This window comes from Hippoglossus stenolepis, chromosome 16 (genome assembly GCF_022539355.2).
Source record: "Hippoglossus stenolepis isolate QCI-W04-F060 chromosome 16, HSTE1.2, whole genome shotgun sequence".
Lineage (NCBI taxonomy): Eukaryota > Metazoa > Chordata > Actinopteri > Pleuronectiformes > Pleuronectidae > Hippoglossus > Hippoglossus stenolepis.
In genome coordinates, this window is record NC_061498.1 from 5,759,549 (window position 1) to 5,777,874 (window position 18,326).

Sequence of the window (18,326 nt, forward strand, 5' to 3'; positions counted from 1 at the left end):
ACTCGAAAAAGCTTGTACATAATGGTCATACATTGGTCCTCGTGATAATAAAGCTGGTGCATTTTAGTTTAGAAAACACCTCAAATACGTAAAGATCCCAGATTGTTAGCCTGTTATTCACAAGCTGTAGGGATATGTATATGCACTGATACATCCTTGCATCCAACCATCAGCAGCAGGTCAAGCAAAGTAGTCCAGCCGTCGCTTTCCAGCATCATTTCCCAGCTCCTCATCCACCCTGGTGGAGTTTGACCTCCTACCTTCCAAGAACACGGACACAACTCTCACTTTGATTATACCAGAACCAGACATCTCATAGATACAGCACAGGAAGTCCCTACTCCTGCACTAACACAGACATGATCCCACAGGGGATTTGTTTAAGGCCTTCTCCAAATTCATAAATAACATGAAGGCTTGATGGCAAATGACAGCTTAAGTACCTGTAGGTTAAAAAGTTAGGATGAAACATGCATTGTTCCTCCTGAGTCGGCAATCGGTCTGCGCCTCCTTTCAAGCAGCCTCCTATAACCTGAACTGATCACCTCTTATTAAAATATACACAGCCTGTCACTCGGATCCATCATCTGAGAACCATCTGTTGTTTGTGCCAATCAGACAATAGTTGCTGAGACGTTTCAGTCTGGAGATGACTGACACGGCTGAAAACTTAACTTTGTGAGTATATGAAAGCATCTCACACAAATAAACTATCCTGAACTTGTTTCCAAACCAATAACTATCAGTATTTTATGGAAAAGCAGCACTTAATGAATAAATAGGGCCAACTCTGTACTCGTCTTCACCCAAAACACCACTTTCATCGCCTCATGACCTCATCTTTATCTATTTGAGTGTTTATGCGATTGTGTGTATTTTATGCAAGGGCCCTGCACAATTCTTTCATACTCTCCTATGCACTGGAGAAGGGAAATAGCAGATCAGGACTTGTTTCATTTTCTTAGACACTGTGAGATTGGGAGTTTTTTGACATTTTCACAAATTCCCCTGAAGATAATCAATGGATCTTGATGAAAAAAAGAAATCAGACATATATAGTGAACGGATTTTTACGTAAGTGTTTTAAATTTGGGCCTTGGCGGATGTAAGCGCTCTGCTGTGCCCTCTGGAAAATGATGGAGAAAAACTATAAAGCAGCACAAAATGGAAACACTGTGTAGCTCTGGATTGTACAAGAGTAAAAAATGCTCTTGTAAAAAAATGCACTTGGTTTAAAACTTAAAATCTGCTTTTGCGAAAGCCCAAACATCCCTTGACACAAAAACATCTTTCGTCCTTGACCCCCTGACGACCTTTTTTTTTCAAAAATCCGTACATTTCCTTTATCCAACTTGTTGAGTAAATGCTTGAGTGTGCACGTGTCCACAGACGTGCACGCGCAATACACAAATGTCCCCTACCTCTCATTCAGAAAGCCATTATGCTGCCCCTCCTCATTGTCCTGACCACGCGCGCTCTCTTGTGCACATCTTATTTCCAGCTTGCCGGGGCAGTGGACCCCTCTGCAGTTGTTGCCCCTCTCCCCCCCCTACCCCCCCTCCTGCCTATTCTCTACCGCAGGGCCATCCCTGCCCACCTATTTGTGATGTCCTCAGCCAATGAGGTGTGAGTGCATGGTGAGCAAGCACCAATGAGGCCACTTTTTCATCTGTATAAAACTTTTCAGGACAGTTTGCCGGGTTGCACTTTCTGTCAGTCCAGGGCTCCAAGAGGAGAGCAACAGCCAGAGAGAGAGAGAGAGAGAGAGAGAGAGAGAAGGGAGGAGAGAGAGCAAGTGTGAACGCAGGGGGTTGCCAGGTTTTAATCCCAGTCCCACGCTTTAAGAAAGTGGTGGGTGAACATTGCTTCAGTTGTTTTTGAAGTTTTCCGTTTCAGGCCAGCTGGGCGGCTCAGACTGATGTGAGTGTCTCTGTGCTTTTTTGTCCCTCTGTCCTGAAGCCTCTCCGTTTCATCGAGGATGGAGAACGCACACAACAAAGAGTCAGAGGACGTTCTGTCCAACTTTGGCGTCACTGAAGAAACCGGCCTGTCTCCCGAGCAGGTCAAGAACAACCTGGACAAGTATGGCTTCAACGGTGAGGGAGATAAAAAATGGATGGATGGATGACCGGGAGGATGAGTTGGATGGAGCGCTGGAGAAAGAGTAGTAGTGAATGAAGTGATTGAGGAGCTGCAGGATGGAGGTGTCCTGGAGGAGGAGGAGGAGGAGGAAAAGACTCGTGGAGGAGAGATGGAAAAGCATAGAGGCAGAATGATTGTGTGTGTGAGAGGTTTAACAAGATGAAATGGACGAAAGAGACACTGAGGGATGAAGAAAGAGGAGGAGGAGGAGGAGAGGGAGAAGTGAGGAGACTGATAGATGAACTGTGGTGATGCTCTGATTCAGGGAAAGTGAATGATACAAATGGGGAGTGATGTTTGTGCAGCAGGTGCATCAGGGGGAGTTTCAGGTTTCTGACAATCACAATCACTGGTTTTAGTTCTGGAGATAGTTCTGTAAACTGAGTGAATCCACTGAACACACCAGTCGTCCACTTACTTACTTTTTCCAACCACATGTTTTATGCAACTAAAAGCTCCTGAAAAAGCTCATAATTGGACCTTGAGTTTGGATATTTAAGTCCCCATCCTGATATTTCAGAGAAGCATCCAACACAGCAAGAAAAGTCAAGCATAAGTAAATGTAAATGTTCCGTGTCATCGCTGGATGCTGAGCCCGGCTGCGGTGACTGTATTTGGAGCGGCTGAGCCTCAGCGGACAAGCTGGTGTTGACAGAGTGGCAGCGAGCTATAATAACAGAAAGAGTAATTAAGAGTCACCGCAAAGGTCGGTTACTGACGCCACTATATTCGTGTGATAAACTGGCAGCAGGACAAGGAGGCCCGAATAAACCAACTGCTACTTATACACAAATAATTCACACTTGGGAGGGATGCTGCGGCACCGACTGCTGGATATTCATAGACACATGGAGAGAGATTGTGGATTTCATCATTGTGTTTTGATACGCTGCGAACACTTGAAAAACAAAAGCAGATGAACGTGGCGTGACGCCTCGTGCATTATTAACATTCTTTGTCTCTCTTCACCCACAGAGCTGCCAGCCGAGGAGGGTGAGTCCACTTTCAAACACCTGTTTTTCAATTCTTCATGTAGAAATGACGACGTCCCGTTGATCGTCATTTATCTTTGTGCCGCCCCCCACCACCACCACCGCTTCCTGTGATGACAAGTCACAGGGTCATTTGTTTGACACCTGTCGCTGATGGCTTCTTGCAGCAAGCTCCGAGATAGTTACAGTGCACAAATAACGTGTTAATGCCACACACAGCTCAAAAGACCTGTCTATACATTGATTTGGCCTAAAGACAAGCAACTAAAAGTACAACACGACACCATACATATCATGTAGGGCTCAGATATAACAAAATAAGCCACCATGAATTAATGATCATAATTTACACTTCCAATCAATGCATTTCCTGTTGGGTCATTGGTCTTGCATGCAAAGTCACAACAGATTATATATCTTTAATTTTCCAGGTCAGTAGATGAATATTTAGTCAGCAGTAAACTTCATGTGTGACCAGTGTGCGTGATTTTATGTTGTTGTTTTATTTCACCAGGAAAGACCATCTGGGAGTTGGTTGGGGAGCAGTTCGAGGACCTGTTGGTCAGAATCTTGCTGCTGGCCGCCTGCATCTCTTTTGTGAGTCTGTTCACTTTTCGCCCTAAACACGATGTTGTGTTTCTGTAGTATTCACTGAGTATAGTTTCTGAAAGGGTTCTTAGAAACCGATCTCCCCTTGTTCCAGCAGCACGAGGAGAAAAGTTACACATTTGTTCCATTACGACTAAATCTAGCGAGTTGAAGCCATCGACTGAGAAGGTGGTGTGAGGACTTTTTACGCCCTCATGCTCCAGAGCCATTTAGAACAAGCTCCACCAATCAGATGTGTATGTCCAGGCCTATAGGTTATTTTAAGGTTAATGTCTGAGGCAACACAGTCAACAAGTACCTCAGAGACAGATCCCGACCAAATCTGTAGTAGAAATAACGTGAATTACAAAATGTCATGTTGACTGTGCTCATTGACGAGCTGCATCTTCTCCCATGTCCTCTTGGCGATGACGCACACACTCACGCACTCGGGCGGACAAGCGCAGCGTGTACATCACCGAGTTATTAAATTACACTGGGACCCGTGTCCTCACTCTCATTTACACAAGGAATCCCCCCCCCCTCCCTTCCCTGTCGCTCTCTCCAAAACTGTTTTGTGGAGAAGGGCTGAACACATTGTCTTAATCCTCCATCGCTGCCCTCTGGCCTCCCTGCACAGCTGTCACTATGGCCTTAGAAGGCCTGACGTCTCTGTGTGTGAGTGTGTACTTGTACTTCTTGTGAGTACTTGTACTTCGTCTTTGCGAGTGAGGACATATTTGGCCGATTCTCACGTTTTCAAAGGTCTGTCTGAGGGTTCAGACTTGTTTTTAGGATCGGGGGTCAGAATTAGATTTAGGTTAGGGTAGTGATTAGGTTTGGGTTTTGGTTGAAATGATTAGAGTGGTTAGAGTGGGGGGCTAGGGAATGCACTATGCCAATGAGTGTCCTCACTAAGATGTGCGTGTGTGATAGACAGAGCAAAATAAAGAAAATGACAAGGGAGTGGGTGAGTGTTTGTGTGCGTGTGTGTGTGTTTGTTTGTGTGCATGCATTTGTTTGTGCGTGGCAGGAGCTTTATTTTAAGAAAGTCTCAAGCCAGGAAGAGAAACTGTATCCTTGGACAAAGGTCAGGGATGGACGGAACGAGGGACGGCTTGCAGCAGCAGGAGAGAGTGAGGGACAGGGAGGAGGGTGAGGAGGGTGAGGAGGGGGTCAGGGATTGGGTTGCACAATGGCATTGTTTGCTGCAATGACAAACGAGAGCAATAGATTCACAGTCGTATATGGTTTCTAAAAGGGAGAGCACTAAATGCTGCAAACACACGCTCATCCTATTCATACACAGGAATGTCCTACTGCCGCGACGTGCTGACAGGCCCTGACTCTCGCTCCTGAGATCGATTGTGTCTTTGAAGAGAAGCAGGGTGAAGACAGACCCGAGAGGACGAGCAATAGAGCCTATTTTCAGATAAGTGTGAGAGAAGATGGGAGATTAAAGAGCAGACAAATGGATAATACACCAAAGATTATGATACTGAGCTAAAGGCCGAACGCTACCGGAGGAGGACGTGAGGACTCCTGACCTCCGTCCCTCTCTCTCTCTCTCCCTCGCTCCCCGGTCAGCTCCGTGCTCCGCTGGCCTGAGACTAATCTGTGTCAATGTCAACACGGAGCCTTTCCGAAACAGATCCGCGATAGTAACACGGGACTCCCACTCACAGGGGGCACACGTGTTGGACTACAGGGTTCGAAACACAGTCACGTGTCGAGGGAAGACTTCACACATAACGTAAGATACGGGGACAAAGTGAAATGTCATGTGGTTTGTTACTCACAAATAGCTCCACTTTGTTACTGGCAGAGGTAAAAAGATAATAGTGACACCCTCAGCAACAAGTGCACAACAGACTTAAAGACACACAAAAAAGATCCTGGATCCAACACCCTGATCCGGATCTGCACCAAAGTTTAATGGGATCTTCCCTGACCAACACCACATCCTTCTACCAAGTTCCATGGTAATCTGTGTAGTTATCTTGGTGCAATCATGTGACATGTGCTTATTGCAAACATTATATCAGGGCAACAACTAACAACTTAACTTATGTCAAATATCATCTTATTTACTTATTATCTGTTTTTATATTTCTGACTGTAATGTGTCCACCTGTCCACCAAATATTTTTTGGGGGTAAAAATGCTACACGTTCGCTATGTAACTCACAAAAGTGAGGATTTGCTTTTATACCATTGTAAATCATGGCCTCAGACTGTTGGACACTGTAAAGTCTGGTATTTGTAAGTGAAAACCTCTGTTGTCAAACTTTACAAAGATCACAAACATAATCTGTCTGTCTGTCTGTCTGTATCTGTCTTAGGTCCTGGCTTGGTTCGAAGAAGGTGAGGAGACTGTCACTGCCTTCGTCGAGCCTTTCGTCATCCTCCTCATCCTCATTGCAAATGCTGTTGTGGGAGTGTGGCAGGTTAGTGAGCACGCATGCTTGCCCACACACGCACACGGGTACAATTGCAATCACAAGGACACATACCTGCTCCTGAATTCTGTCTTTTACTCACACCTAAATAGACTCTTAACTTAGCAACAGTCACGACAATAAATCACACACGCCGGCGGGCCTGCTCTGGTCCCAGTCCGTGTCCTTTACCGTGAGCACACTCTCACTCCTATCAAAGCAGCGGCCGAACAGTTTAAGTTCAAGGGAAGCCAGAGTGAGAGGCCTGACGTCAGTGAGAGGTGAAAAAGGTGAAAGGTTAAACCAACGGGGCAAGTGGAAGGAAGAGGTGAGGGGGGGGCGGCGTGGGACCCATCCTGCCTTGAAGGCTTCAAAACGCAGGCTGCTACGTTACAGTCCGCACTGTGCAACCCCCAGTAAAAATACAGAGGGACTATCAGGTTACCCCAGGCCTGGTGTGCGTGTGTGTGTGTGTTTGTTTGGTAGGGGGGTTCATATCAACCGTGCAGTAGTCATTTGGAAACTATGCACAAGGATTCACACATGGGGGGTATGGGGGAGAATGGAGGGTGGGGAGGGGGCTGCTGGCATAAGTCAGGCTTTACACTTTGAGGTGTTTGAGGACAGCCTTGGAAGAAGTCAAACACTGAACCCGACATGAGTCTGTGATGGACCCGTTCCTCAGCTTGATGCTGCTCTGACACATGACCTCTCTCTATGCAAACACACGAGGCGTCAACTGAAGATGTGTTCAACACTTTAACGATAATTTAACATCCTGGGTCTTTTGATTATGTTTTACACTTTTTGTGCATTTTCACATGTCTTTGATGCATGGCACCACAATGAGCTTATGTTTTCTGTGTGTGTGTGTGTGTGTGTGTGTGTGTGTGTGTGTGTGTGTGTGTGTGTGTTTTTGCAACAGGAGCGCAACGCAGAGAGTGCCATTGAGGCTCTGAAGGAGTACGAGCCCGAGATGGGGAAGGTTTACCGGTCGGACAGGAAGAGCGTGCAGAGAATCAAGGCCAGGGAGATCGTTCCCGGTGACGTGGTGGAGGTTTCCGGTAAGGATTCGCAACCACGGGGGGGCGTGTCTGTCACTGCTTTACCTGCTGCATTAGTTCAAGGTCCACACATTCACTGAAAAACACTGAAGAAATCCCCACCTGGTCACAGAACTTATCTTCAAGTCACAAAACCTGTATCAATGAATGTACTTTATACAACCCACAGTAAACATTGTGCATTAGACATCGCGGTGGCAGGTAAAATAAAGTCAATACACAGGAAATCAAACTCTGATGCTGATGTTCACACACTCACATTTGTGGAGCCTGGACTGAGGGACATGCAGAGTAAAGCATCATCCACCTTTTCAAGCTGTGCAATTTTGCATGCAAATTCTGGTAAATGCGTAAATTTAGTTTTTAAGATGTCAACACAGAACCACTGGTCTGTGCACCTTTTGTTTCCTGAAAATAAGCAAAAGATGCAGCAGCCGGCGATGGCAAATTTAAATTGAAGTCTTTTTTCATTGCTAGACCGGATAAATCAATGATAAAGTCTTTAGAAGAGGAAAACAACACAAAGACCCAACAATCTAGATGGCAAGTGTGTTATAACGTCTGACTACTCGTGTGAAATGAAAAAGTGCAGCTGCAGTTTGATTATTCATTCAGATCTCACTGTTCCTCTTAACGCGATGAAGACGTCGAGCTTCTCAGCATCTGAATCTCTGTCCGCTCATGTGCTTCGAGTCAAGTCACACGTGTGCAGATACATGGGCACTGGTGTCCTCGGACATTGAACGCGGGCCCTTTTAAGGCAGTTGCAGAGAAAAGGGGGTGGAGGGCAACTGAAGAAAGTTTCTGCGGGAGGAAAAAAAAAAACAACCACACACACAAGCTTGAGTATAAATACACTTAATATTGACTCGCTCCTCTGTCTCACCCTCTCCCTCTGTTTGTTGTACACCTGTTCTTTTCATTTCATGATCTCCCCAAGGTCTCCCTCTCCCTCCGACTCTGACTGTGGTATCGGTTTTCAACAACAACACTATCCATCCAGAGGGCTAAAACCAGTCAATCAACTCTGCCCCCCCCCCCCACCCCCCCCCCTCCATACCTCCATCCTTCTGTAATGCTGCAGTCAGACTCACATGAAGTACTTTGTACTGCGATCCTGCACGAAGACAAAAAGGCTGCTCAACAAATCAGTCACAGAAAATAGAAACACGAAACCAAATCTGAATTCTGTGCATTTCTCTCTCTCTGTGTGTGTGTGTGTGTGTGTGTGTGTGTGTGTGTGTGTGTGTGTGTGTGTGTGTGTGTGTGTGTGTGTGTGTGTGTGTGTGTGTGTGTATTTAGTTGGTGACAAAGTGCCAGCTGACATCAGGATCATCTCCATCAAATCCACGACCCTGCGTGTGGACCAGTCCATTCTTACTGGTGGGTGTTGTGTGAAAAATGGTCAAATGTCATTTTTGACGTCTGCGTCCTTCCTTGATCTCCATCATCCAACCCCCGTGTTTCCTCCAGGTGAGTCCGTCAGTGTGATCAAACACACTGAAGCCGTACCAGACCCCCGAGCCGTCAACCAGGACAAGAAGAACATGCTGTTCTCTGTGAGTCTCTTTTTACTGCCATCGCTTCATCCTTTATTTGACACCTTCACGTTTCCATCACACCCGACTCCAGCTGCTGTTCACTCTCTTCACCAAAACTCAAAGAAGGCTTAGCTTCATTTAGCTGTGTGTGTCCATTTCCATTCACCAGTTTTTAGGTGCATTTGGAATTTGTGCAAAAGAAAAAAAAAAAGGAGTGGAAGCACCAAAAATCCCCCAAAAAGTCAACACATGAAAACACATTTTATTCCCTACAATTGGCAGAAATGGAAAAGTTGGGCTAATGACAAAAAATGTCTACGTATTGGACAATTTGAGCTTTTAAACTTAAGGATCAACATAGTTGTTACAGTTCAATATGAATGAGAAACAACTGTCATGACGATCCATCCAATCCTCATGAATACACAAGAGGGAAATTCAGCATGTGACTAACAGGATACATCCTCTTGGAACCATGAATGTCTGATGTTTTTTTCAACTCTGTCCAGGGCACCAACATCGCTTCTGGAAGGGCCACTGGTATCGCCGTGGCAACTGGCGTGTCCACTGAGATCGGTAAGATCCGTGACCAGATGGCCGCCACCGAGCAGGAGAAGACTCCTCTGCAGCAGAAACTGGACGAGTTCGGGGAGCAGCTCTCTAAGGTGGGTGATGTTCAGACTGTGAACACGTCGAAAAACCCAAACTCCGACTAATATCTCACACGTCCCCTCCGACTGCCTGTCCTCCAGGTCATCTCCCTCATTTGTGTGGCCGTGTGGATAATCAACATTGGCCATTTCAATGACCCCGTCCACGGAGGCTCCTGGTTCCGCGGCGCTATCTACTATTTCAAGATTGCCGTGGCTCTGGCTGTGGCTGCCATTCCTGAAGGTAAACCACGAGGATTAACTGCCCAAGAAGATTATCATATCCAAGATTCACATTGTGCAGCTTGTCTACATGACGATGCAGCGCCCAGGGCCTTAAAAACTAAATGAGGGCCAGTTTGTTGATCTTATTTGTTATTTTGTTCGTCTATGTTTTGAAACCTGAGACTGAGAAGAGAACAATTAAGTAAAGACACCTTGATTATATTTATCCGTTTATAAATTTTAGGGAGCGGCAGGTGAGGCACGGACAAACTGGTTTAACTAATTAAAACATTTGCAAAAACTAAGAAACAGCATCTAATCCACTGTCAATCAGTGTTGTACTTTGTTGTCTCTTGAAAGCCATCAACCACAAACCAACATATATGTATATTTTTTAAGTACATACATTTTGCTGTCCAGTACACACAAGAGCCTTTTCTGCAGAATTATTAGGGTTGATCATATTTTCTGTAACCAAACCAGTCTCAGATTGGTTGTTGCTCCCACTCGACCCTGTCACGCTGCAGTCACCTGAAACCTGTGCCAACGATCCTAATGATGCCAAAACAACATCATCATCTGCAAACACCAGTGCCGCTATAATGTCACTAAGTTGGACCATCTCCAGACCTTCTCCACACGGTTGTTGGAGTTTGATTTTTGCCAAGAATCTAAACACAGACCCGACTGTGGGCGTCCCCCTCCCACACAAATCCCTCTGGAGAACAAAGTAGTTTGGGTGTGCTCCAACCAATGTGTTAAGGACTGTGTTGGGACCACCGCTATTGTCGGGCTGCCAAATGCCAGAGTCCCTAAAGTCCAGGTGGTTTTGTCCAGGCACGACCGTTCTTTCTTTTCACCTGTTTTTCTTTTTTTGAGAACACCCCCTTAACATTTTGTCCACCATCAAAGCCTTCTTATCTTTCCTTCTGTAATAGTTCTGAAAAACATCATGTCACCTTCACTGTGTACCTCTCTTTTGCCCTGCGCCTCATCCACGTGTCCGTCAGGCCTTCCCGCCGTCATCACCACCTGCCTGGCTCTGGGAACACGCCGTATGGCAAAGAAGAACGCCATCGTCAGAAGCCTGCCCTCGGTGGAGACCCTGGGCTGCACCTCAGTCATCTGCTCCGACAAGACTGGCACGCTCACCACCAACCAGATGTGTGTAACCAAGGTGGGTTCAGGTTAATGGACGTCACAATCTCACATGCACAAATATACTTAATCATTCATGAATCAGAGAACACTGAATATAGAGCAGATCTGATGTGTCATGTTTCCATGCAGATGTTCATCATTGACAAAGTGGAGGGTGACAGCATTTCCCTCGGTCAGTTCGACATCTCTGGCTCAAAGTACACACCTGAAGGAGAAGTGTAAGTGAAACACATTAAACGATAACACAACCTTGAAGAACAACATCTTGAAATCATATTTTTGTCATTTTCTAATAGCACAAAGAACGGTTCGTCTGTGAAGTGTGGGCAGTACGACGGACTGGTGGAGCTGGCCACCATCTGCGCTCTGTGCAACGATTCTTCTCTGGACTACAACGAGGTCTGAAGACAGGGACAGTTAGTGTGTCTGACATTCATCCCTGCATGTAAAACCAGTTTAAAATGTCCTCACTCTCCTTCTTTCTCTCCAGTCCAAGGGTATTTATGAGAAAGTGGGCGAAGCCACCGAAACAGCCCTGAGTTGCTTGGTTGAGAAGATGAATGTGTTCAACACTGAAGTCCGTGGCTTGTCCAAGGTGGAGAGGGCCGACGCGTGCTGCAGTGTAAGTCCACAAAAGATCCAACTTTTAGAGGACATATCTATATTCAAAAAGAGATGATTATCAATATTTTAGTATGAACAATGGATCAAATGGCTGCTTGCAGGTAAAAGGCGTCATTCACAGTTATAAACCCACAGTGAACCAGAATAGAACTCAGAGCGCATACGTCCGCCGAGGCCCAACAGTCCCAACAGCCCCCCTATTTTGAATCAAGTCACACCAAGTTTCACACGCTCGTAAAAATCAGTCCCCTAAATATGCCAGATTTTTTTCCATCTAGATCCATAAATTGCTCCTTGGTGAAAACGTCAAAAGTGAAAAAAGTAAAAACTCTTAATCCGCTATGATCCAGATTCACACAAACATTTTATGCATTCTTTCTTGACCCACATCCATCCACTAAGGTTCATGCTAATACATCCAGCAAGCTAGACACAACCTTGATTTTTGAACATTTTCATGCAGTTCACCGGCTTTTCCTTGATTATCCTATAGGTGATCAAGCAGCTGATGAGGAAGGAGTTCACCCTGGAGTTCTCCAGAGACAGGAAGTCCATGTCAGTCTACTGCTCTCCCGCCAAGTCCGCCAAAGCCGTGGGAAACAAGATGTTCATCAAAGTGAGTGTGTGGATTCTAGATTTTATGACTTCCTGGTAAAAACAAATCACAGCAAAACACAGGAGCCAAATGCAAATGGTTGTCATCACTGCGACATTAGGGAGCTCCAGAGGGTGTCATCGATCGCTGCTCCTACGTCCGAGTGGGCACCAACCGCGTACCCCTGACTGCGCCGGTCAAAGACAACATCCTGTCCATCATCAAGGAGTGGGGCACGGGGCGCGACACCCTCCGCTGCCTGGCACTTGCCACCTGCGACTCTCCTGTGAGGAAGGAAGACATGAACCTGGAGGATGCGACCAAGTTTGCAGACTACGAGGTGGGTGACGGAGGACAGATGAAGCAACATTAGGGTCATGAGGCTCCACAGAGATGAGGCAGTGACTCCCTACTGCTCAGCACAGTACATCTCAGAAACAATGTTATATTGATTCTTTGCCTTCATTTGTTCTCTTCATTGTGAGTGGCTCCAAAGAACTTTTTGCTTTCTTAATACACCCAGACTGATTTGACCTTCGTGGGCTGCGTGGGCATGCTCGACCCTCCTCGCAAGGAGGTCAAGGACTCCATCGAGCTGTGCAGGGCGGCTGGTATCCGTGTCATCATGATCACTGGTCAGTTTATGCATGATGCTCTGTGCTTCAAAATTAATTTACGCATGAAGAAAAAACTGAATCCTTATTTGTTTCCCACGCCTCCGTAGGTGACAACAAGGGCACAGCGGTGGCCATCTGCCGTCGAATCGGCATCTTCACTGAGGATCAGGATGTCACTGGCAAGGCCTTCACCGGTCGTGAGTTTGATGACCTCGCTCTGTACGATCAGAAGAAGGCAGTTCGAGAGGCCTGCTGCTTCGCCAGAGTAGAACCGTCCCACAAGTCTAAGATCGTTGAGTTCCTGCAAAGCTTTGATGAGATCACTGCCATGGTGAGAAGAAAAACTGAGATTTCCTTGTGTTGAAAAAGATGAATACTTCCTCTCTTCTCAGGCTAACGCTTCACTCCTCTCCTCCATGTTCCCTCTACCCTTCACTCAGACCGGTGACGGAGTGAATGATGCCCCCGCTTTGAAGAAAGCGGAGATTGGCATCGCCATGGGCTCTGGCACTGCCGTTGCCAAGTCTGCCTCTGAGATGGTCCTGGCTGACGACAACTTCTCTTCCATTGTGTCCGCTGTTGAGGAGGGCAGAGCCATTTACAACAACATGAAGCAGTTCATCCGCTACCTCATCTCCTCCAACGTAGGCGAGGTCGTCTGGTGAGTGAAAGGATCCGACTTTTCCCGTCTTTGCATGAGACAAAAAGAGGAACTGAGTCAAAAGCTAAGAAAAAACATTTTGGCCTCCGCTGCAGTATCTTCTTGACGGCCGCCCTGGGTCTGCCCGAGGCTCTGATCCCCGTCCAGCTGCTGTGGGTCAACCTTGTGACTGATGGTCTGCCCGCCACCGCCCTGGGCTTCAACCCCCCTGACCTGGACATCATGGGCAAAGCCCCCCGCTCCCCCAAGGAGCCCCTCATCTCAGGCTGGCTCTTCTTCAGATATATGGCCATTGGAGGTAACTCTCTCTCCTTCACTCTCATTTCATTTGGTCTCATCCACTGAAGCATTTGATGGCGCGGACATGGACATGGAATTACATGTTATATTTTATTTATTAAATACTGGACGTTTATTAACCTATCCAGCATTTGATTTGGTTTAATCATTACTGATGGAAAGTCTGAAAACCATTATAAGTTTTAGATTTGAGACTTGATAATGTGTCATTCAGGTTACGTCGGAGCTGCGACCGTTGCAGCAGCTGCCTGGTGGTTCCTGTACTGCGACGAAGGCCCAATGGTCTCCTTCCACCAACTGGTGAGTATTTAACCCTGTGCATCGGTGGGACCATGTAAACACCTGTAACTTCACAAAAGAGTGAACCTACAGAACCTCTGTACAAACATTGAGGGTCCTTAGCTTCTGAGAGACGGGGCCAGTCTTTGAAGGATGCGCGCTTGTGTCTCTGTCGTCAGTCACACTTCATGCAGTGCAGCGAGGACAACGAGGACTTTGACGGGATCCGCTGTGATGTGTTCGAGTCTTCTCCTCCGATGACCATGGCTCTGTCCGTGCTGGTCACCATTGAGATGTGCAACGCCCTGAACAGGTCTGACAACACTCAAAGGGCATCGTGGGTTCTTCCATCTGAGCACTGTGAATGGAAAATAAATATTTACAGATGTTCTGTAAAATGACCAAGTGCATGTAAGCAATTACTGTATTCAAGCCCAAATTTTAAGTACTCTTACTTTCATATTACATTGTACTTCTCTTCCATTACAGTTCAGGGGGTAGTATTGCACTTTAAACTCTAAACATATTTGTCAGCTATTGATTCAACTGCTAAACAGTTTATAAAATCATTCTAAATGAACAAAATCAAGTATTAAAAGGCTGCTTACATCTTAAAACCTCTGTAATGATAACACTCTCAGGGGCCACTTTTTTCTGGATCGTTTGAGTTGAGTTGTTTGTGATATTACAATACATAATCATATTTACATACTTTTGAATAAATAATACTTTTCGTGCTGAATTTTACACAGTGATATTTTACTGTCATGAAACTGACTCTGGTTTGTTTGCAAACACACTGTAACTGTGCTGAGATGTTTCTTCTGAATGTGACGACCTCTATCTTCAGCATTTACCAGATCTCCAGTTGATTCTTATTCTTCACGTGTATATTTTCATGCATTCACCTCAACACACATGCATTAACGTACCCCTCCGCCTCCCCCATCCAACCTTCCTCCCTTCCTCCCTCCCTCCCCCAGCTTGTCTGAGAACCAGTCCCTGGTGCGCATGCCCCCCTGGAGCAACTGCTGGCTGGTGGGTGCCATGACCCTCTCCATGTCCCTTCACTTCATGATCATCTACGTCGACCCCCTGCCCGTGAGTCTGGCCTCCTGCACCACATCCACATCCATCTCCCCCCTCCACTCTTCCCCCATACACACGGCCTCCATGTCTCACTGCTGAAGCACCACTCTGTTGCCCAGTTTACGAACAGGGTGAGACACAATCAAACCAGCTGATCAGAACTGTCAACTCCTAAAATACTTCCCTAATTGCTGTGGCTAATGTGAAGCAGATAGCAATTAATTCCAAATGATTAAATAAAGTTATAAAAAGTTATAAATCAAGACTTCAAGAGTGAGGCAGTGAGGATCAGGGTTAAGTGGAGATCATTATGTCACTTACTGCTCTCTGGAGGACAATAAGTGTAAAAACAACACATTTTAAAAATGACTTCAAACACTGAAATTACTGTTTAAACAACATATGTGCAAATACTGTTAAATCAGCAACTACAGTGTCACTCAGTTTATGAAAACACATTTAAATTCACTGGATCCAGATTTTAATTTACAACTGCACCAAACTGCACACACAGATCTACTTGATATCTTCTTTAAATCTATTCATTCAATTTTCCATCGCCCCTTCACCGTGACATGATTTCTGAATAAACCTGAGTGGAAAGTTTGTTTTCGTCACTATGAACCCGGAGCTGCTCTCGTCCACAGATGATCTTCAAGCTCACTCACTTGAACGTGGAGCAGTGGCTGATGGTGCTGAAGCTCTCCTTCCCGGTCATCCTCATCGACGAGCTCCTCAAGTTTGTGGCTCGCACATATCTGGAGGGTAAGCTGAGCGCACGAGAATATCCATTCAAACCAAAATGATTTCATGTTGCTGAGTAATGATGGGTTTTTTTTACTGTTAGAAGAGAATTCATTCATTTATACCAGTATTCTGGGATGTGGCGATGATGTGCACCAGAGCCTCTGGTGTCAACATGGCTTTATCCTCCTCCTTACCTCCCAATTTGATTGTTTTAACCTCTCCTTCCTGTTTTCTTATTCCTGCTACTTGACAACTTTCTCCCACTTTCTTATCCTTTAACTTCTGTTTCTCATATATTTAATATTTTTCTCCTTGGATGCTCTTTTTTCACTTTTCCCTCTCTGACAATGCAGCCTAAACCCGTTTCCCCCTCCTCCATACCCCTTAACCACACAAGGTATTCCCCCTGACACGAGCTAAAGGCTTCCGCCCTCTGCATGTGCACGGCCTACAGGTCTCACGCTGGGAATTATACAGGTTTATGTTATTCTGTCAGAGAAACGCTGTTGTCCGTCAAGTTTGTCTTTTTACCTTCTGTGTTTTATTTGTCTTTGTAATCTTTCTCAACTAATCTTAGACTGTGTGTGTAGCCGTGATTTCGTTCCGATGACTTTCACGAGCTGCCAGTAGAAATCCAATATTTGCTCTCAGTGTCGGTGTAAACTGTAGAGTTGGCTTTTATCATTGGAAGCTTGAAAATGCTTCTTTATCTTTTTGCTTAGAGCAGTTTGTAGAATAGAGGAAGGCCGCTCAGCACATGTTCTGCCTCCTGCTTTGACTTTTCATTTGCTGCAGACAAGCTACATGTGCATTTTGCTAACACCTTAAAACATTGTATTATTTCTTGAAACAGACTTTGTGTGCTCGATTGCTTTTGTGATTATAAAAAACACATAGGCAGTCTTTCTCATTTTTTAAAATATTTATCATTGCTCACATAAGACCTTGCTTCAAATGTTTGATATTTTCACAAAGAGGGGTAGAGATTTAAGTTTGCATACTTATGATAATTTGCTTCCCTGCTTATTATTATTATATGAGAATATTGATACCACTCATATCTATACACGAATTCAAGGCTTGAACCACAACCAATCCCACCACCAAACTAGAATCGCACTCAATAGAGCGTAAACACATGAAAACACATTTAAATTCACTAGATCCAGATTTTTATTTGGATCTGAACCACATTGGACAGAATCATATCAGTCCCTTGAATGTTTCCGTTTTTTGCAAAACACCCAATCTCGCAATGTTAAAGAAAGTGAGGACAATTCCTGGATAGTGGCTGGTGGTTAAATGTCAGTAAATCACTTTGTGTCGGTCAGATGTGTCCCTTTTCCTTTTCTCCTTAAAAATAGACAATCATATCTTGGCTCTCAGCAGTTGCCAGGCAACCAGCGGAGACAGAAAGTTGCTAGTTCCAGTGAAGATATAAAAATAGTCCTGCACACAAACCCTGTTTAAAAGAGCATATTTTACTTTCTACACTTACGGCACTATACTGCTTAAACAAAGTAGTGTAGACTCAGTTTATTGTAGAGATGCTACTGGATGGATTTTGTTGTCCTTTTTGGTTGCGCTAACCACAGCTAACAAGCTTCCTGGCAGGCAGCTCATTTAACTCTTGAAAAAAAAGCAAATTGGGGTACGTGTCCAAAATGTCCAACTTATTTTGCAATTCACTTTTTAACCAATGGAGCTCACTCAGCCGCAGCCCACTGCCGTTACCCCACAAATGACAACGCCTTTGTTTTCTCCCCCAGGGAAAGTCTAGAGGCGAAGTTCATCAGAGAGTGTCTGAAGCAGAGCGAGAGAGAGAGAGAGAGCAAGAGAGAGAGAGAGAGAGAGAGAGCACAGAGACACAGAGGATGGAGAGAAAAGGCCGAGCGCTCCCACTGCCAGCGAGCCTGCCGACAGTCGCCTGATGTGATGAAAACATCGAGCGGCGTGAATACAGCAGAAAACACATAAGCCATCTGAAAAATACACCAAAAAAAAAAAAGCTGCAAAATATTTTTTTTTTCTGTGTATGTACTGAAATTAATATATAGGTTAAACTTATTAAAACTATTCTGTGTTGATTCTATTCTTAAAGAATAAAAGATATGTATTAAAGAAAGTGTCGAACTTGGATGTTTCCTGTTCGGTTTGGACGGATGTAATTTGCTGTTGATTATAATCTGATGACATTAATGGAAGTGTTACAGGAATTATAATGTGGTGAACAACATTGTGTGGACGTGCTGGGACTGAAAACCAGAGTCATCAGAGTTTTAAAAGAGATTCTGCAGCTGTGAGGCTCGAGCGTTCAACATCTGTATGAAGAAAGCGTCTTTGTGTTCTGCTTTGTTGCCAAGTGTTTTCTGCCCCGCTTCAACAAAAGCTCCTCTGTAGCCTGTTAATACACCGCTGAATATCTGTAAATATATTCATGTCGCCTGTTTTCTGACTGTTGTTGCAGTTTTTGCACTAAACTACATTATCTGTATATGAAGTTAACATTTTCTTTAATCCAAGCTTCAGGGTTTTTTAAAAACCTTTTTCAGCCCGTGACTCCATGTATGAGTTTTTGAGGCTATATTAAAAAAAAAAAAAAAATCAAGGGCA

At 45.1% G+C, this 18,326-nt stretch overlaps 1 protein-coding gene across 1 annotated transcript; it reads left to right on the forward strand.

The window, feature by feature from the left end:
- The first annotated feature begins 1,692 nt into the window (after positions 1-1,692).
- On the forward strand, positions 1,693-18,162 carry atp2a1 (ATPase sarcoplasmic/endoplasmic reticulum Ca2+ transporting 1). The gene is made up of 25 exons (XM_035180260.2): positions 1,693-1,851; positions 1,960-2,096; positions 3,118-3,135; positions 3,649-3,731; positions 6,065-6,169; positions 7,086-7,224; positions 8,527-8,607; positions 8,698-8,783; positions 9,275-9,430; positions 9,518-9,659; positions 10,651-10,817; positions 10,931-11,019; positions 11,098-11,200; positions 11,292-11,423; positions 11,919-12,041; positions 12,142-12,360; positions 12,544-12,655; positions 12,745-12,968; positions 13,078-13,298; positions 13,394-13,596; positions 13,813-13,898; positions 14,057-14,190; positions 14,861-14,978; positions 15,614-15,731; positions 17,483-18,162. Exons 2-25 carry the CDS (start codon positions 1,979-1,981, stop codon positions 17,491-17,493), a joined length of 2,988 nt encoding a protein of 995 aa, XP_035036151.1. The 5' UTR covers positions 1,693-1,851; positions 1,960-1,978; the 3' UTR covers positions 17,494-18,162.
- The last annotated feature ends 164 nt before the right edge of the window (positions 18,163-18,326 follow it).

Excerpts from the sequence above, each read along its gene's own strand:
- atp2a1 (XM_035180260.2), top strand. The coding sequence starts at position 1,979 with ATGGAGAACGCACACAACAAAGAGTCAGAGGACGTTCTGTCCAACTTT. Across the intron at positions 9,660-10,650 it reads TGTGGCTGCCATTCCTGAAG|GCCTTCCCGCCGTCATCACC; the intron begins GTAAACCACGAG and ends CGTGTCCGTCAG. Across the intron at positions 12,969-13,077 it reads TTGATGAGATCACTGCCATG|ACCGGTGACGGAGTGAATGA; the intron begins GTGAGAAGAAAA and ends CCCTTCACTCAG.